At 51.8% G+C, this 21060-nt stretch overlaps 2 protein-coding genes across 2 annotated transcripts in view; one reads left to right on the forward strand and one right to left on the reverse strand.

Moving 5' to 3' along the window:
• Positions 1–21060, reverse strand: part of ATRNL1 (attractin like 1) — a 379911-nt gene that overhangs the window by 334832 nt on the left and 24019 nt on the right. Inside the window, exons 2-3 of the mRNA XM_066601402.1 lie at positions 4610–4693; positions 1726–1839 (exon numbers count right to left, since the gene is read on the reverse strand). Of these exons, the coding sequence (XP_066457499.1) occupies positions 1726–1839; positions 4610–4693 (198 nt within the window). The remainder of the gene's footprint in view (positions 1–1725; positions 1840–4609; positions 4694–21060) is intronic.
• ABLIM1 (actin binding LIM protein 1) overlaps positions 1–21060 on the forward strand; it is a 509502-nt gene that overhangs the window by 156536 nt on the left and 331906 nt on the right. The window lies entirely within an intron of this gene.

Genomic DNA, 21060 nt, shown 5'->3' on the forward strand with positions numbered 1-21060 from the left:
CGGCCCGTCGGATAAACATGGCGAACGGCGTGAAACTGAATCCCAAAAAACAAGGGTGAAAATGCTTCGCAGCAAAGAGGCAAATAATATAATAATAGATGAATAACCGTTACTGCGTACATTATAGGGAGCGGATACAGGGGGTCACATGGCTGCAGGCATGTAATAATACAGAGGGGGAGAATATTGACTGACCCTTTAAGCTAAATTAGTTATGCCACTGAAGGGTTACAAATGCACTTAAGGCGGCCGAGCTCTGCGCCAAATATATTTATATGAGACATAAATTAAAAATCCACTATAATAATAAGTGACACTCAGGAAGGTTTTACCAATTTGAGGCTGGATTCAGACGACCATATATATCGGCTAGGTTTTCGCGCCGAGCCGATATACGGTGTCCTCATCTGCAGGGGGGGGGAGGATGGAAGAGCCGGGAGCAGGAACTGAGCTCCCGCCCCCTCTCTGCCTCCTCTCCGCCCCTCTGCACTATTTGCAATGGGAGGAGGCGGGACAGGGGCGGGGCTAAGTTCCGAGAATTAGCCCTGCCCCCGTCCCGCCTCTCCCCATTGAAAATAGTGCAGAGGGGCGGAGAGGAGGCAGATGTGACTGTTAATGTGACTGTTGGGGGTTAATAATGCATCTGTTTTTTTTCCTCGCCCCTTTCAAACCCTTTAGGGTGGTCCGCACGGCAGCGACACGTTATTCTGCTGCTCAGACGATGGCACCAAATGTCGTTGTCTTTTTGCTGTACTACTAAGTGATGCATCATTCTGATAGGTCGGACTTTTATACAATATATGAATATATTTTGGGGTTTATTTGCTTTGATTTTTTTAAATATAAATACAAGAAAAAAAGGAGTTTGTAACTTTTAATATCTTTTATTCTTTACAGTAATAGAACACATTTTTCTTCCCTTACTGCTCTTTGGGTCCCCATGGGGGTCTTGAACTTGCAATTGTCTGATCACTTACACCGCACTTTAGTATTGCAGTATATGGTATTTCTGCCAGCATTCAGAAGGCTCCAGGCTGCCATGGCAACCAAATATCACCTGACAATCACATCACAGAGGGGTCATTCATGACCCCAGAACTCCAATCCGGACACTGATATGTTGCGATCAGATTTGACGGTGGCGCTCACAGGGTTAACGGGCGTGATCACGGCTGCTGCCGGTGAGCGTCAGCTGTCAAAGACAGCCGGTACCCGCCTTGTATGGAGCAGGCTCAGCTTCCGATCCTGCTCCATACAGACCCCGCCGCCGGATGGGCATGGATGCCCTTCAGTATGAAGGGGTTAATGGGAATCTGTGCGTTAGTCTTAACGGTGAAGATGTTTTGCGTTCATGGAAAGGCGGACGCGGCGCATCACTCCGCGAGGGCGACTCCGCACAGAATCCACGGCGGGAAATCTGCATGGAGATTTGCTAGTTGACAAGCGCTACGTCCGCTTGCGGATCCGCGCCGAACAAGTGCATAGCAGTGCGGTTTTTGACGTATGTGATCCTCCAGCAGAGGGCGCTGTGCGGGTTGTGGGTGACATAATATGGGGTGAGGACGGCGGAGCTGCTCGCCCCCTCAATGCCAGACGCCTGGACCATGGAGACCACCGCACATCAGGATCCCGGACACTAATGTGTAGACTACGGGTGTCAGCGCACAGACCGCTGTACGCAGCGGCGGTAATCGCTGGACACTCATCAGGCGCGGCGCTGCTCACCTCAAGACGGCAATGAGGGGCGAGTATATGGAGTCTCCGTCGTACACGTACATGTGGTCCCAGCTGCACTCTGTGGCGAAGTGATTGAAGCGCAACCTCAGGACGGCGTTCGAGCTGCAGAAGAAAGAAAGCGGAAGGTTAACGCTGTGCGCCAATACCCACCGGCCAATCAGATTCACCTCCTCACCCTGCAGGAACGAACAGCGGGACCCAAAACTAAAGGGCCAGAGTCCGGTCTGTAGAGGAAACTGCACAGCAAGAAGGCTTGAAACTCTGAAATAAACTTTGCAGCTCAACTGCTCACCATGCTCAAGATCTCTGCTTGCTGTCAGTAAATGGGACCCTTCTTGTTTATATCAAGAAGGTGAAAACCCCTTCGTGACCTCTCATAGCTGAGCGTTTGTTACAATGTATCCAGTCTACATAATATTCTGTGAGGGGGGAGACATCAGCAGCACCGATCTATCTCCTTATTACAATGTATCAGTCCGGAGTCCACAGAGGATTGTCCAGACCGGCTACAACTGTAACAAACCCTCAGCTGTGAGAAGCATTAGGTCAGCATTGGTTTACAGTCTCTCAATGAAAACAGGGATGTTCTCATTCACTGACAGCAAGCGGAGATCCTGAAGATGGTGAGGAACTGAATCACAAAGTTTATTGAAAAGTGTTATAATACAATGATTAGGATATAATGACTGCGCTGTCACTAGAGGGCGATACTGCCATGTCAGCACGGAGGGGTCTACAGGGCGTAACTTCCATGTCAGCACAGAGGGGTCTACGGGGCGATACTGCCATGTCAGCACGGAGGGGTCTACGGGGCGATACTGCCATGTCAGCACGGAGGGGTCTACGGGGCGATACTGCCATGTCAGCACAGAGGGGTCTACAGGGCGATACTGCCATGTCAGCACGGAGGGGTCTACGGGGCGATACTGCCATGTCAGCACGGAGGGGTCTACGGGGCGATACTGCCATGTCAGCACGGAGGGGTCTACAGGGCGTAACTTCCATGTCAGCACAGAGGGGTCTACGGGGCGATACTGCCATGTCAGCGCGGAGGGGTCTACGGGGTGTAACTTCCATGTCAGCACGGAGGGGTCTACGGGGCGTAACTTCCATGTCAGCACGGAGGGGGCAACGGGGCGATACTGCCATGTCAGCGCAGAGGGGTCTACGGGGCGTAACTTCCATGTCAGCACGGAGGGGTCTACGGGGCGTAACGTCCATGTCAGCGCAGAGGGGTCTACGGGGCATAACGTCCATGTCAGCGCAGAGGGGTCTACGGGGCGTAACTTCCATGTCAGCACGGAGGGGTCAACGGGGCGATACTGCCATGTCAGCACAGAGGGGTCTACGGGGCATAACTTCCATGTCAGCACGGAGGGGTCTACGGGGGCGTAACTTCCATGTCAGCACGGAGGGGTCTACGGGGCGTAACTTCCATGTCAGCACGGAGGGGTCAATGGGGCGATACTGCCATGTCAGCGCAGAGGGGTCTACGGGGCGTAACTTCCATGTCAGCACGGAGGGGTCTACGGGGCGTAACGTCCATGTCAGCACAGAGGGGTCTACGGGGCGTAACTTTCATATCAGCATGGAGGGGTCTACGGGGCGTAACGTCCATGTCAGCGCAGAGGGGTCTACGGGGCGTAACTTCCATGTCAGCACAGAGGGGTCTACGGGGTGTAACTTCATGTCAGCACAGAGGGGTCTACGGGGCGTAAATTCCATATCAGCACAGAGGGGTCTACAGGGCGTAACTTTCATATCAGCATGGAGGGGTCTATGGGGCGTAACTTCTATGTCAGCACAGAGGGGTCTACGGGGCGTAACTTCCATGTCAGCACAGAGGGGTCTACGGGCGTAACTTCCATGTCAGCACAGAGGGGTCTACGGGCGTAACGTCCATGTCAGCACAGAGGGGTCTACGGGGCGTAACTTCCATGTCAGCACGGAGGGGTCTACGGGGCGTAACTTCCATGTCAGCACAGAGGGGTCTACAGGGCGTAACTTCCATGTCAGCACGGAGGGGTCTACGGGGCGTAACTTCCATGTCAGCACGGAGGGGTCTACGGGGCGTAACTTCCATGTCAGCACAGAGGGGTCTACGGGGCGTAACTTCCATGTCAGCACAGAGGGGTCTACGGGGCGTAACTTCCATGTCAGCACAGAGGGGTCTACGGGGCGTAACTTCCATGTCAGCACAGAGGGGTCTACGGGACGTAACTTCCATGTCAGCATGGAGGGGAATACGGGGCGATACTGCCATGTCAGCACAGAGGGGTCTACGGGGCGATACTGCCATGTCAGCACAGAGGGGTCTACGGGGCGTAACTTCTATGTCAGCACGGTGGGGTCTACGGGGCGTAACTTCTATGTCAGCACGGTGGGGTCTACGGGGCGTAACTTCCATGTCAGCACAGAGGGGTCTACGGGGCGTAACTTCCATGTCAGCACGGAGGGGTCTACGGGGCGTAAATTCCATGTCAGCACGGAGGGGTCTACGGGGCTTAACTTCTATGTCAGCACGGAGGGGTCTACGGGGCGTAACTTCCATGTCAGCATGGAGGGGTCTACAGGGCGTAACGTCCATGTCAGCACAGAGGGGTCTACGGGGCGTAACTTCCATGTCAGCACAGAGGGGTCTACGGGGGCGTAACTTCCATGTCAGCATGGAGGGGTCTACAGGGCGTAACTTTCATGTCAGCACGGAGGGGTCTTCGGGGCGTAACTTCCATGTCAACATGAATGGTTTTATAGGGCGATACTGCCATGCCAGTGTGGAAGGGTCTATGGGGTGACACTTCTATGCCACTTTGCAGAGATCTATGGGGTGATACTTTCATGTTGGCGCACGGGGGCCACGGGCGACACTCACTAGCCCTCGATGAGCCAGGTGCACTTGGTCTTGTACTTGTAGTTGATTGGTCCGTCTGTCAGGAACCCCGATGGCTCTGTCAACCTGCAAGACATAAAAGCAAGAGAGCGATCAGCAGGGGGAGTGATCCCGCGGCACCTCCTCGTTACCAGTACGCAGCATCACTCCCTGCAGCCAAGGTACAGGATGGGTGTTACTGGGGGGTAAAGGGGTAAGGTCCCCCTCAGCTCTGTGACAACTGCTATGATGACTCCTGCCAGGGTTGGCACCCAGCTTTTCTTGAAGCCTGATCAGTAAATCTCTACAGTGATGCAGCAGAAAAAGTGCAAGGATGCGGCATTAACCCCTCACTGACTCACCTGCCATTCAGACATCTAAGAACGCAATGTGACTACCAAAATACAGAAAGGAACATTAATAAGGTCCCCCCAAGGCAGGAAGATGGGGGGTGAACAGTCCTGTGATGGGGTCCTTAATGTCACTCAGCTTTATCTGACTCCTGAGAGATAGCTCTGCCCGGTCCAGCAGCTGTGGTGGGATATATATATATAATGTAACCAGTGGAAGGAGAGCTGGGCGTTGCCTTCCATGGGAGCTGGAATGGCGGCCATATTGGTTGTACCCGAGCTTTAATAAAAAAGGATAAAACTGACATTGGGGAACAGAATATCCAGACGAAGGAGGAGGAGAGAGACAAGGGGAGACTCAACCAGACAGAAGAGGAGAGGAGAATCCACCAGACAGAAGAGGAAAGAGAAGATGAGACTCCACCAGACAGAAGAGGAGAGAGGGAAGAGGAGAGGAGAATCCACCAGACAGAAGAGGAGAGAGGAAAGAGGAGAGGAGAATCCACCAGACAGAAGAGGAAAGAGAAGATGAGACTCCACCAGACAGAAGAGGAAAGAGAAGATGAGACTCCACCAGACAGAAGAGGAAAGGAGACTCCACCAGACAAAAGAGGAGAGAGAGCGCAGACTCCCCCGAATAGAAGAGGAGAGAGAGAAGAGGAGACTCTACTACAGAGAAGAGGAGGGGGAGAGGAGACTCCACTGGAAAGAAGAGGAGAGAGAAAAGGAGACTACACAAAACAGTAGAGGAGAGAGAGGAGACGCCACCAAATAGAAGAGTAGACCCCACCAGAAAGAAGAAGACACAGAGAATAGGAGACTCCACTAGACAGAAAAGGAAACTCCACCAAATAGGAGAGAGAGAAAGGAGATTCCACCAGACAGAAAAGGAGAGAGAGGAGGCTCTACCGTCCAAAAGAGGAGGCTCCACCAGACAAAAGAGAAAAAAAGAGAGAAGAGGAGACTCCACCAGAGAGAAGGGGAGACTTTACCAGAGAGAAGAGAAAATGCCACTAGACAGAAGAGGAAACTCCATCAGAGAGAAGAGGGGAAAGAGAAGAAAGAATAAGAGAGAGCAGAGGAGACTATACCAGACAGAAGAAGAGAAAGAGAGAAGAGGAGAGGAGACTCCAACAGATAGAAGAGGAGAGAGGGAAGAGGAGAATCCAAAAGACAGAAGTGGACAGAGAGAGGAGACTCCACCAGATAGAAGAGGAGAGACAGAAGAAGAGACTCAACCAGACAGCAAAGGAGAGAAGAAGAGAATCCACCAGAATGAAGAGGAAAGAGAGAAGGGGAGACTTGACCAGACAGAAGAGGAGACTCCACCAGACAGAAAAGCAGAAAGAGAAGAGGAGACTCCACCAGACAGAAGAGGAGACTCCACCAAAGAGAAGATAAGAGAGAGAGAAAAGAGGACACTGCACCAGATGGAAGCGTAAAGGAGACACAATCATACAAAAGAGGAGAGAGAGAGAAGAGGAGACTCCACCAGAGAGAATAAGAGACAGAGAGAAGAGGAGACTCCATCAGACAGAAGAGGAGTGAAAGAAGGAGGAGAATTCCACCAGACAGAAGATGAGAGAGAGAAGAGGGGACTCCACCAGAAAGAATAAGAGAGAGAGAAAAGGAGAGGAGACTCCACCAACCAGAAGATGAGAGAGAGACAAGAGGGCACTCCACCAGAAAGAATGAGAGAGAAGAGGAGAATCCACCAGACAGAAGAACAGAGAAAGAAGAGGAGAGGAGACTCCACCAGCAAGAAGTAGGGAAAGAGAAGGGGAGACTCCACCAGAAAGAAGAGGAGAGAGAGAAGAGGAGACTCTACTACAGAGAAGAGGAGGGGGAGAGGAGACTACACCAGAAAGGAGAGAGAGAAAAGGAGACTACACAAAACAGTAGAGGAGAGAGAGCAGACGCCACCAAATAGAAGAGTAGACCCCACCAGAAAGAAGAAGACACAGAGACTCCACTGGATCAAAAAGGAGACTCCACCAAACAGGAGAGAGAGAAAGACAGAAAATGAGAGAGAGAGGAGGCTCTAAGGGCCAGAAAAGGAAGCTCCGCCAGACAAAAGAGGAAAGAGAGAAGAGGAGACTCCACCGGGGAGAAGGGGAGACTTTACCAGAGAGAAGAGGAAATTCCATGAGAGAAAAGAAAACTGCATCAGAGAGAAGAGGAGAAAGAGAAGAGGAGACTCCACCGGAAAGAAGAGTAGACAGAGAAGAGACTACCCCAGACAGTAGAGGAGACTTGGCCGGACAGAAAAGGAGAGAGAGGAGACTCCACCAGAAAGTATAAGGGCTCCCACACACTTGTGATTGCGTTTTTTGTTAACACGATTGTCAATGGGACTTTCTAATGTTAAAAAAGCAACGCACCAAAAACGCAAGTTGCGCTGTGTTGTGTTTTTAATAAGGATGAGCGAGTATACTCGCTAAGGCACTGCTCGCTGGAGTAATGTGCCTTAGCCGAGTATCTCCCTGCTCGTCCCTAAAGATTCAGGGGCCGCCGCGGCTGACAGGTGAGTCGCGGCGGGGAGCAGGGGAGAGCGGGCAGGAGAGAGGGAGAGAGGGATCTCCCCTCCGTTCCTCCCCGCTCTCCCCCGCAGCTCCCCGCCCCGCGGCGGCCCCCGAATCATCAGGGACGAGCCGGGAGATACTCGGCTAAGGCACATTACTCGAGCGAGTAGTGCCTTAGTGAGTATACTCGCTCATCCCTAGTTTTTAACATTAGAAAGTCCCATTGACAATCGCGTTCACAAAAAACGCAAGTGTGTGGGAGCCCTAAGAGAGAGAAGAGGAGAGAGAGAAGAGCAGAGGAGAGAGAAGAGGAGAGAGAGAAGAGGAGAGAGAGAAGAGGAGAGAGAGAAGAGCAGAGGAGAGAGAAGAGGAGAGAGAGAAGAGGAGAGAGAGAAGAGGAGAGAGAGAAGAGCAGAGGAGAGAGAAGAGGAGAGAGAGAAGAGGAGAGAGAGAAGAGGAGAGAGAGAGAGAAGAGGAGAGAGAGAAGAGCAGAGGAGAGAGAAGAGGAGAGAGAGAAGAGGAGAGAGAGAAGAGCAGAGGAGAGAGAAGAGGAGAGAGAGAAGAGGAGAGAGAGAAGAGGAGAGAGAGAAGAGCAGAGGAGAGAGAGAAGAGGAGAGAGAGAAGAGCAGAGGAGAGAGAGAAGAGGAGAGAGAGAAGAGCAGAGGAGACTTCAACAGACAGAAGAAGAGAGAAAGAAAAGGAGACTCCACCAAAGAGAAGAGGAGACGCCACTGCATAGCACAGGAAACTCCTGGATGCAAGAGGAGACTCTACAGCATTGGAGAATCCCCCATCACATACCCCCCGATCCCACTAAGCCAAGGCATCGTCTTCTCCTCCGCACAATGTGTGAGCCGCAGAGCCCCCCACGACCGCCACCGATCAGTTGTACTGTGGGCTTTCTCACACAGCCCTGTTTCGGGTTGTGTGCTGTCCGTGTATTCCGTGTATTCCGTGTATTCCGTGTACACCTGAGCGTATCATGTCCTGTTGTCGTCCCGCACAGAGAAGAATAAGACGTGTAATGAGGTTCTACCGTCCAACTCAAGCAATCCGCTCAACAGGCCGATACGTGTTACCTGCACTGACACACTGTAACAAACTGTCAGCACGGGAGAGCTGTGTGCTACTGATGTGTCTAGATACACTGCAGCAGATCCTCAGCTGTGTGAGTAGGACCCGGTCGGGGCGTTCTCTGCTTCTTATTCATTGACAGTAAACAGAGTTCTTGAAGATGGTGAGGAATTATTTTCCAACTTATTTCAATGGGTAAACCGCGCTATTTTATGTCCGCCGCCGCGATCCACGGGAATCACCGCTGATTGCTCCACCCGAAGCTCAGGCCAGCGTTACGGGCGATGTATAAGTGGTGGGGGTCAGTCTGCGGGCAACTCTGCAAATATTTGGGTGCGTTGCAGATTGCGTCCCCCTCCCTGCAGCGGCTCCGTGTAATAGCAGCAATCAGGGTGTGTTATGGCGGCAGCACGAACCGCGTCCACCGCGACCAACGACTTCACACTCGTCACAGCCTCATGACAGACTGGAAAGGGAATGAACGCAGGAGGCTGACTGTAGGACAGGGCACTGCACTCTAGTACTCCCTGTTATCAGCCATGTCAGATTGGAGAGGCTGACTGTTGAACAGGGGGATATATGCTGTTACTCCCTGTTATCAGCCATGTGAGGCTGAAAAGGATGACTGGAGAAGAGGTGAATACTCAATTACTCCCTGTTATCAGCCACTTATGGCTAGGAGAGGGGGACTGAAGGATAGGTGAGTACAATCTATTACTACCTGTTATCAGCCCCTTGAGGCTGGGGAAGGCTGACTGTAGGACATGAGAATACAATTTATTATTCCCTGTTATCAGCCATGTCAACCTGACTATAGGACAGGGGAATAAATCTATTACTCCCTGTTATCAGCCATGTCAGGCTGAGGAGAGACTGGCATTATGAGTCTGTGGATCAGGAGATGCAGGACTCTCCATTTCTCGCGCCGCAGGGAGGACAAGTATTTAATAATTCACGTGGAACCCTCCACAGCGCCCCCCTCCCCCTTAGTCGCTGACAGCCTGGCTGCACTTTCTCCTGGCAGAATGAGCATTTACCCGGCATAATGCTGAGTGACAGGGCGGCAGCGCCCGGGGCTGGCAGCAGCAGGCATCCACAGCGGACACTTTCTTCTTATTCGCCAGGTCACGCAAAGAAACAAGTGAAGAGCCAAAGCCTTCTGGTCCTCGTCACGGCCGGGAAGGCGGCGCGGCGGGCGCAGGGCGCCATATTAATGGTGATGGCGACCGGGAATCAATGTAAACCCTGGAGATTCATCAAAGCTAGAGCAAGAGAAAAGAGGAGCAACTGATCAAACAGGGGGCGCCGAGGAGCGCCACCCTGTCTACAGGTCATGTCCGGTACTGCAACTCCACTGAATCAGTGGGGACGGGTTTGGCGCTGTTTCCAGGAGAAAGCTGCCATATTTTCCAACTAAGTGTTGACATGAGCGATGACTCTGGACGTGTCGGGCGCGGTCACATGGGGGGGCAGAAACATTTTTGGCGCCTTTTATGAATTCGATTTTTTTTTTTTTACCGCAAACATAGCAAAATCACAGACAATAATTTTAGCGCTACCGAACTGCGCCGTCCAGATTCACCCGCTGCGTAGATTCGGAAATAAAGCAGAATACTGTGAACAGTTCGAGCAAAAAACAATAATAATCGCGGCGTGTCCCATTTTGTTGCAATTTTTGAACCAAAATTGCCCATTCAAGTCCATCGCTGCGATTAAAAACGGATGGCGCTCATTGGATGCGATCCATTTTTTTCACATGTAACCTTTAAAAAAGTGCAAAATCAGCGAGTGTGGAGAGCCCCCCGGGCCGTACGGTTATAGGCACCCGAACCCAAGCTGGTCTACCTCTGAAAGTGTCAGTGGTCACTGCAGCTCCGGCATTGTACTCATGAACAAGGAGGCTCAGGATGAATAGTGGTGTATGATAACCCCCCCCTGTGCGGCGGCCCCTCCATCTTGCAGCGGATCACTTCCACCCTTGAAGAGGGTCCGCACAGCCGGCGCCGCCGATATACGACCTTTCGCCGCCAGCGACATGGGAACATGCCGCCGTGAGCGTCGCCATTTCGGATCGCATATTGGAGTTTCCATCCATAAATACGCACGCGGCGGCGGACCAGAAGCCGCCCGGGAGTCGGAGGGGGCGTTCAGTTCAAAGGGGCTGCGGGGAACAGAAGGTGTCGCGGTCATGTGACCAGTGATCTGAAGGGTTAACCGTCCCTCCCTCAATCCCCCTGAAAACTGTCACAGCTCGGTCGGCGTGCGGTAGATCTGGCGCTCAGTCGTGATGCTGGTTGCTAGGATACAGGAATTGATAGAAAGTGAAGTCTGCGGGCGTCGCTCCTCCCCCACACGTGTGTTGTGCCAGCGAAGACCGAGACAAGAGCGTGTTTGTATGACCGCGTGGCGATGGCCAACCGTAAACGATCGTCCGCAATCAGCTGGACGTCCTGCAGAGGCGGATAATTACTAGGATCGTACAGCGCTGGCGGACGCCGGCTATTATAGACACGGGGCGATAACGGTACGCCGCTGCCACAGAAGGCGCTTTGTCTGAGTCATGCTTTACACTGCAGCGCTGCTCCAGCAGAACACATCTAGGAGCAGTGAATCTCACCCCATCAGCAGTCCTGCTCCTCCATGCTTTACACTGAAGCACTGCTTGGCAGCTCTGTATAAGCTCAGTAAGGTGTCAGTACATTATAACAGACAGAAGATTATAAACTACAATGATCCGCCAATGAGAAAAGAGTATAAGGAAGCTGTAGGAGGGGTCTCAAAGCAGGGGAGGAGTCTGAACTAAAGGGAGGAGTCTCAAAGCAGGGGAGGAGTCTGAAGTAAAGGGAGGGGTCTCAAAGCAGGGGAGGAGTGTGAACTAAAGGGAGGAGTCTGAACTAAAGGGAGGAGTCTCAAAGCAGGGGAGGAGTCTCAAAGTAGGGGAGGAGTGTGAACTAAAGGGAGGGGTCTCAAAGCAGGGGAGGAGTGTGAACTAAAGGGAGGAGTCTCAAAGCAGGGGAGGAGTCTCAAAGTAGGGGAGGAGTCTGAACTAAAGGGAAAGTCAGACCCTTCTAGTCTCTTGGTAGATGCTTCTTTCACTTTCTTACCACCTACTGATCCGCTCTTGCAGCTTCTCACCTGTAGGGGGCGTCTATACTTATGCAACCGTTTTTTATTGCTAAAATGCTTCTAAAATATAAAATGAAGCAATTTCACCTCCCGGCTTTTGAGTAAAGAAAATAGTTGCTGAGAAATGACATGTCCTCTGCAAAGTTTATCATGACAGGCCACGCCCCTTATATGTTAAGCCAAATAATAGTGCCCCTCAGTGACCCCTCACAGTAATAGTGACGCTCATAGTAATATTGCCACTTAGTGACCCCTCTCAGTAATAGTGCCCCTCAGTGACCCCTCACAGTAATAGTGACGCTCATAGTAATATTGCCACTTAGTGACCCCTCTCAGTAATAGAGCCCCTCAGTGACCCCTCACAGTTATAGTGCCCCTCAGTGACCCCTCACAGTAATTGTGATCCTAATAGTAATATTGCCCCTTAGTGACCCCTCTCAGTAATAGTGCCACTCAGTGCCCCCTTAAAGTTATAGTGCCCCTCAGTGACCCTTCACAGTTGTAGTACTCCTTAGTGACTCTCTCATAGTAATATTGCCCCTTAGTGAATCCTCTCAGTAACAGTGACACTCTCACACTAATAGCGCCATTCAGTGCCCCCTTTCAGTAAGAGTACTCTTCGGTGCCCCCCTCACAGTAATAGTGCCCCCCTCACAGTAATAGTGCCCCATAGAAACTCCCTCCCAGAAAGAGTGCCCATCAGTGCTCCTTGACAGTATCAGTTCCCATCAGTACCCCCTCGCAGTAATAGTGCCCCTCAGTGGCCCCTTCGAGTAATAGTGACCCTCAGTGATCCCATTCACAGTAATAGTGCCCCTTAGTGCCGCCTTCACAGTAATAGTGCCCCTCAGGGATCCCTTCACAGTAATAGTGCCCCTCAGTGACCCCTCCCAGTAATAGTGCCCTTCAGTGACCCCTTCACAGTAATAGTGCCCCTTAGTGCCCCCTTCACAGTAATAGTGCTCCTCAGCGACCTCCTTACAGTAATAGTGCCCCTCAGTGCCCACTTCACAGTAGTAGTGCCCCTCAGTGCCCACTTCACAGTAATAGTGCCCCTCAGTAACCTCCTTACAGTAATAGGGCCCTCAGTGCCCACTTCGTAGTAATAGTGCCCCTCAGTGACCTCCTTACAGTAATAGTGCAACTCAGTGCCCACTTCACAGTAATAGTGCCCCTCAGTAACCTCCTTACAGTAATAGGGCCCTCAGTGCCCACTTCGTAGTAATAGTGCCCCTCAGTGACCTCCTTACAGTAATAGTGCAACTCAGTGCCCACTTCACAGTAATAGTGCCCCTCAGTGACCCTTTCACAGTAATAGTGCCCCTCAGTGACCTCCTCACAGTAATAGTGCCCCTCAGTGACCCTTTCACAGTAATAGTGCCCCTCAGTGACCCCTTCCAGTAATAGTGCCCCTCAGTGACCCTTTCACAGTAATAGGGCCTCTCAGTGCCCACTTCACAGTAATAGTGCCCCTCAGTGACCCATTCACAGTAATAGTGCCCCTCAGTGACCCCTTCACAGTAATAGTGCCCCTCAGTGCCCCCTTTACAGTAATAGTGCTCCTCAGTGACCTCCTTACAGTAATAGTGCCCCTCAGTGCCCCCTTTACAGTAATAGTGCTCCTCAGTGACCTCCTTACAGTAATAGTGCCCCTCAGTGCCCACTTCACAGTAATAGTGCCCCTCAGTGCCCACTTCACAGTAATAGTGCCCCTCAGTGCCCACTTCACAGTAATAGTGCCCCTCAGTGACCTCCTTACAGTAATAGTGCCCCTCAGTGCCCCCTTCACAGTAATAATGTGAGTGCAGGCTGTTTCTTATTTTACTCCATTCACGGCCACACCTGCAGGACGGTCCCACTGAATCCGGGACAGTTGGAAGACATGACTTTTCAATGAGTCTTGATAAAAAGTCTCCTCCCATTTTGTGCGCACAGCTCCCATGCAGAGCTCTGTGTCTCCCGGGGCACCCCGTGTAGTCTGATCTTGCAGTCATGTGACTTCTTCTGGATCAACAAGGGGGAGTGGAAACAGGCGGAACTAGATGGGCAGTGTCTCTCTTCAGCCTAACAAATTATGTTACTATGTAAGGTTTTCTTGTATCTGGAAGAGATCTATAGTTTTGCTCTTCCTGCACTGCTAGCCTTATGAATAGAATTCCAGAGCCACAGTGGAGACTGGCACAATGAAAGAGAAATAGAGGAAGGGAAGCAGAGGGGATGTAAGTCTCCATTCAGGGTCAGGGAAAGCTTAGTGAGAGAATCTGGAGGCTGCGTCCCATAAGGCAGTTCCAGCTCCTCCAGAATCATTTGCTGCGGCTGCAAAACACGAAGTCTGAGCGCACATGTGGTGACTATACGGCGCTTGGTTACCATGGAGACATCCGGGCATCCTGCCAACCTGCCTGTTCTTCCGCTGTTGTATTGTTGTGGGCAGAACGTCGAGCGCCAGCGCAAGGGTCTGCGGGAATGAGGTCCCTGTATTAATTGCACATGTTAATTGCCGCCCTCCGTTGTTGGCGCTGGCGCCCGCTCATCGTCTGTATCAATCACACAGGACGGAGTATACAATGTGTTCTATGGATTCTCCAAGTATTCGCTGGAGTGGTTACAAGTCCCTGACGCAGGCGCTGCAGCCGCGACCCCCGAGGGTCTGTTTACCATTAACGTGCAATGACTCTCAGGGAGCGCGAGCGCCACCGTATACCAGAGCGCAGCAATACGGAAAAACGGTCAGCAAGAAAAATGGCATCTCCTCAATTATCATCATATACACGGGTTCAGTCAACGGCGTAACCACAAGAGCCGCCACCAGTGGGTGACAATGTATCACTCCCATCATCCCTGACCCCAGGAGCTCACAATCTAATCCCCATCACACACAATGTATCACTCCCATCATCCCTGACCCCAGGAGCTCACAATCTAATCCCCATCACACACAATGTATCACTCCCATCGTCCCTGACCCCAGGAGCTCACAATCTAATCTCTCTATCATACACAATGTATCACTCCCATCATCCCTGACCCCAGGAGCTCACAATCTAATCTCCCCATCACACACAATGTATCACTCCCATCATCCCTGACCCCAGGAGCTCACAATCTAATCTCCCCATCACACAATGTATCAATCCCATCATCCCTGATCCCAGGAGCTCACAATCTAATCTCCCCATCACACAATGCATCACTCCCATCATCCTTGACCCCAGGAGCTCACAATCTAATCTCCACATTACACACAATGTATCACTCCCATCGTCCCTGACCCCATGAGCTCACAATCTAATCTCCCCATCACACACAGTGTATCACTCCCATCATCCCTGAGCCCAGGAGCTCACAATCTAATCTCCCCATCACACATAATGTATCACTCCCATCATCCCTGACCCCATGAGCTCACAATCTAATCTCCCCATCACACACAATGTATCACTCCCATCATCCCTGACCCCAGGAGCTCACAATCTAATCTCTCCATCACCCACAATGTATCACTCCCATCATCCCTGACCACAGGAGCTCACAATCTAATCTCCACATCACACACAGTGTATCACTCCCATCATCCCTGACCCCAGGAGCTCACAATCTAATCTCCATGTTACACACAATGTATCACTCCCATCATCCCTGACCCCAGGAGCTCACAATCTAATCTCCCCATCACACACAATGTATCACTCCCATCATCCCTGACCCCAGGAGCTCACAATCTAATCTCCCCATCACACACAATGTATCACTCCCATCATCCCTGACCCCAGGAGCTCACAATCTAATCTCCCCATTACACACAATGTATCACTCCCATCATCCCTGACCCCAGGAGCTCACAGTCTAATCTCCCCATCACACACAATGTATCACTCCTATCATCCCTGACCCCAGGAGCTCACAATCTAATCCCCCTATCACACACAATGTATCACTCCCATCATCCCTGACCCCAGGAGCTCACAATCTAATCTCCTCATCACACAATGTATCACTCCTATCATCCCTGACCCCAGGAGCTCACAGTCTAATCTCCCCATCACACATAATGTATCACTCCCATCATCCCTGACCCCAGGAGCTCACAATCTAATCTCCCCATCACACACAATGTATCACTCCCATCATCCCTGACCCCAGGAGCTCACAATCTAATCTCCCCATCACACACAATGTATCACTCCCATCATCCCTGACCCCAGGAGCTCACAATCTAATCTCCCCATTACACACAATGTATCACTCTCATCATCCCTGACCCCAGGAGCTCACAGTCTAATCTCTCCATCACACAATGTATCACTCCCATCATCCCTGCCCCAGGAGCTCACAATCTAATCTCCCATGACACACAATGAATAACTCCCATCATCCCTGCCCCCAGGAGCTCACAATCTAATCTCCCCATCGCACACAATGTATCCCTCCCATCATCCCTGACCCCAGGAGCTCACAATCTAATCTCCCCATCACACACAATGTATCACTCCCATCATCCCTGACCCCATGAGCTCACAATCAAATCTCCTTGTATTACATACTGTGTATCTAGTGTGACCCCCAGCACCCCACTAGTTAGCTGAAAGAAGGGGCTGCGGATAGCGTTGTGTTCTCTTCATTGTTTACCAGGCACAGCGCCATACTTGTGGTAGTGGCCATGCTTGGTACTGCAGCCCAGTCCCATGTATCACCAGGCCGCTGTGTGTTTCCATAGCACAGCAGATTACACTATTCTGTTGGGTACAAATACCGGGTAGAGACGGAAACCTGCTGAAACAGAGACCAAAGCTTTCACTTTTGGTCTCTGACTAACATCAGCCTCTGGTTCTCTCCGGGGTCCCACCCGGATGTCGATATCGGGGATCAGGCAGAAGGAAATGCTAGGCACACACACAGGTGTAGCGGGAACCCGGCCTTATATTCTCCCGTCTTTAGATCCAAGCTGCATTCAGTGGGAGGCTGAGCAGGGCAGGCTATCAGCTCTGTGTAGGGAGGGGGCGCTGCATCATCTATGGCTGCCAGCTGGGGGGCAGCGGGCACCAGACCTGAGTGCTGCAGACATCCAGGAGAACCAGAGGAGACAGAAGAGACGGCTGACTGTGGAAACTACTGCCTGGGATGGAGCTGCGCTCCGCCCATCACACCACATCACCAAGGGTTAATAATATACCAGCTCTTTTCTCTCTGTAATATAAACACAGAGCTGCACTCCTCACTTCCAGAGCTGCACTCCTCACTATCAGAGCTGCACTCCTCACTTCCAGAGCTGCACTCCTCACTTCCAGAGCTGCACTCCTCACTTCCAGAGCTGCACTCCTCACTTCCAGAGCTGCACTCCTCACTACCAGAGCTGCACTCCTCACTTCCAGAGCTGCACTCCTCACTACCAGAGCTGCACTCCTCACTTCCAGAGCTGCACTCCTCACTACCAGAGCTGCACTCCTCACTTCCAGAGCTGCACTCCTCACTACCAGAGCTGCACTCCTCCCTACCAGAGCTGCACTCCTCACTTCCAGAGCTGCACTTCTCACTTCCAGAGCTGCACTCCTCACTACCAGAGCTGCACTCCTCACTTCCAGAGCTGCACCAAAACTGTAATATAACAATAGCTCTAAAAATAACATAAGAAAGCCCAGAATTGCCAGAAGTGTCACATCTGTACCCGCTGGGATCACTCCATAGTCACCGACCGCAACTATAATCGGTGATCACCAGTGATTAGTCAGACTATCCAAAACTGGATCTATTCACCATTTCTCCCCTATATGAAAATCAGCACAATCCTCTCTTTAAATATTCTGTGCTGCTGGGTCCTGCTCCTTCCATATGTAACTGTCAGTTTGTGTCCTGCTCTCCTAACATCCTCTGTGCTGCTGGGTCCTGCTCCTCCCACTGTGTAACTATCAGTTTATGTCCTCTTCTCCTGGTATCCTCTGTGCCGCTGGGTCCTGTGCCTCCCACTGTGTAACTGTCAGTTTATGTCCTCTTCTCCTGGCATCCACTATGCTGCTGAGCATTGCTCCTAACTTTATGTAACTGTCAGTTTGTGTCCTTCTCTCCTGACATCCTCTGTGCTGCTGGGTCCTGTGCCCCTCCCACTGTGTAACTGTCAGTTTGTGTCCTCCTCTCCTGGCATCCTCTGTGCTGCTGTGGCCCTGCTCCTTCCATATGTAATGTCAGTTTGTGTCCTGCTCTCCTGACATCCTCTGTGCTGCTGGGTCGTGCTCCTCCCACTATGTAACTGTCAGTTTATGTCGTCTTCTCTTGGCATCCTCTGTGCTGCTGGGTCCTGCTCCTTCCACTGTGTAACTGCCAGTTTGTGTCCTCCTCTCCTGGCATCCTCTGTGCTGCTGGGTCCAGCTCCTCCCACTATGTAACTGTCAGTTTATGTCCTCTTCTCCTGGCATCCTCTATGCTGCTGGGTTATGTACCTCCCACTATGTAACTGTCAGTTTGTGTCCTCCTCTCCTGACATCCTCTGTGCTGCTGGGTCCTGTGCCTCCCACTATGTAACTGTCAGTTTGTGTCCTCCTCTCCTGGCATCCGCTGTGCTGCTGGGTCCTGCTCCTCCCACAGTGTAACTGTCAGTTTATGTCGTCTTCTCCTGGCATCCTCTGTGCTGCTGGGTCCTGTGCCTCCCATTGTGTAACTGTCAGTTTGTGTCCTCTCCTGACATCCTCTGTGCTGCTGGGTCCTGTGCCTCCCACTATGTAACTGTCAGTTTGTGTCCTCCTCTCCTGGCATCCGCTGTGCTGCTGGGTCCTGCTCCTCCCACTGTGTAACTGTCAGTTTATGTCGTCTTCTCCTGGCATCCTCTGTGCTGCTGGGTCCTGTGCCTCCCATTGTGTAACTGTCAGTTTGTGTCCTCCTCTCCTGGCATCCGCTGTGCTGCTGGGTCCTGCTCCTCCCACTGTGTAACTGTCAGTTTATGTCGTCTTCTCCTGGCATCCTCTGTGCTGCCGGGTCCTGCTCCTCCCACTGTGTAACTGTCAGTTTATGTCCTCCTCTCCTGACATTCTCTGTGCTGCTGGGTCCTGCTCCTCCCACTGTGTAACTGTCAGTTTATGTCCTCCTCTCCTGACATTCTCTGTGCTGCTGGGTCCTGCTCCTCCCACTGTGTAACTGTCAGTTTATGTCCTCCTCTCCTGACATTCTCTGTGCTGCTGGGTCCTGCTCCTCCCACTGTGTAACTGTCAGTTTATGTCGTCTTCTCCTGGCATCCTCTGTGCTGCTGGGTCCTGCTCCTCCCACTATGTAACTGTCAGTTTATGTCCTCCTCTCCTCACATTCTCTGTGCTGCTGGGTCCTGCTCCTTCCATATGTAACTGTCAGTTTATGTCGTCTTCTCCTGGCATCCTCTGTGCTGCTGGGTCCTGCTCCTCCCACTATGTAACTGTCAGTTTATGTCCTCTCCTGATATTCTCTGTGCTGCTGGGTCCTGCTCCTCCCACTGTGTAACTGTCAGTTTATGTCCTCCTCTCCTCACATTCTCTGTGCTGCTGGGTCCTGCTCCTTCCACTGTGTAACTGTCAGTTTACGTCCTCCTCTCCTGACATTCTCTGTGCTGCTGGGTCCTGTGCCTCCCACTATGTAACTGTCAGTTTATGTCCTCCTCTCCTGACATTCTCTGTGCTGCTGGGTCCTGCTCCTCCCACTGTGTAACTGTCAGTTTATGTCCTCCTCTCCTGACATTCTCTGTGCTGCTGGGTCCTGCTCCTCCCACTATGTAACTGTCAGTTTATGTCGTCTTCTCCTGGCATCCTCTGTGCTGCTGGGTCCTGCTCCTCCCACTGTGTAACTGTCAGTTTACGTCCTCCTCTCCTGACATTCTCTGTGCTGCTGGGTCCTGTGCCTCCCACTATGTAACTGTCAGTTTATGTCCTCCTCTCCTGACATTCTCTGTGCTGCTGGGTCCTGCTCCTCCCACTGTGTAACTGTCAGTTTATGTCCTCCTCTCCTGACATTCTCTGTGCTGCTGGGTCCTGCTCCTCCCACTGTGTAACTGTCAGTTTATGTCCTCCTCTCCTGGCATCCTCTGTGCTGCTGGGTCCTGCTCCTCCCACTGTGTAACTGTCAGTTTATGTCCTCCTCTCCTGGCATCCTCTGTGCTGCTGGGTCCTGTGCCTCCCACTATGTAACTGTCAGTTTATGTCCTCCTCTCCAGACATTCTCTGTGCTGCTGGGTCCTGCTCCTCCCACTGTGTAACTGTCAGTTTATGTCCTCCTCTCCTGGCATCCTCTGTGCTGCTGGGTCCTGTGCCTGTGAACTCACACTCCTCGCACCCCTGACCCTTGGTGCACGTTGTGAACCTCGCCGCGTGATGCAGGCGGCGCCACATTCTCCTCCTCGATGCATCCAGCGTTCACAACACAGACCACAAGAATGTCTTAGTAATAACCACGTAAAAATAATCCGCCGATTTCCCGCACACTCAGCGCGTCCCCCTAGAGGTGGGGAGGGAACGGCCGTCCAAGACCACGTCATCGCTGATTCCACACATTGGGAGGGGATCCCGTCTCAGGCAAGTCCTGCGACTCGCAGCCGGGTACAATGGCGCCTGCGTACGAAGCTCTCGTCGGAGCGACATCCGCAGAAAAAGTCGCCATCTACAATACATTGTCAACACATGAACTGGCGCAATACGGCCGCATTCACGCGGGAAAGTGCGATTTTGGCTGTTATAAACCGACCGTCCTCGCTGCGGCTGTGCGTGCGTCCGGCGTCAGCTTGTGTTCAGCGTTTGCGTCTCTAATCTGCGACTATCATCCAAGTGCAATCCGTTTAAACATGATAAAAAACAGGAGGCGGAGCAACCGATATAATTTAAAGTCAATGAGTGCGTAAAAAAACGGACCGCGCTCATGAGCCGCGTGACTGGAGTCCATTTTTAATGCACCCATTGACCTGTATGGGCGATTCTGGTTCAAGTAGACGACCGGGGCGATTTTTTTACACGGACCCTCTTGCAAAAAGTTTGAGTTCCGTCCGAATTTGAAAGTGACAGAAGTCGGACCTATTAAAGTCAATTTGTATATTCGCGCGCAATTCTTTTTTTACAGACCGGGGAGGTCTGTAAGAAGGTTGTAGCGCGCCCCACTCCTGTGCGAGTCTTGCACCAGAAACGCTCACTCAAGTTTATGGGTGTGTTAAAAAAAACGTACCGCACTGGCATGGCTTACAGGTGCGTTCTGCTTTATTCCACACCCACTGGCTTTAAGGGCGGCCGCACACGGGCGTATTTGTGCGCACAGCGAACAGAACCCGTTGATTTCAATGAGCTCATTTACACAGTTCTCTCTTTCCGGACGTGTTTTGCTCGCACGCAAAAATAATGCGACAGTCTCTATTTTTGTGCACAAATGCGCACAAATGAGCACG

The sequence above is a fragment of the Eleutherodactylus coqui genome, chromosome 4 (genome assembly GCF_035609145.1).
Source record: "Eleutherodactylus coqui strain aEleCoq1 chromosome 4, aEleCoq1.hap1, whole genome shotgun sequence".
NCBI classification, from domain to species: Eukaryota; Metazoa; Chordata; class Amphibia; order Anura; family Eleutherodactylidae; genus Eleutherodactylus; species Eleutherodactylus coqui.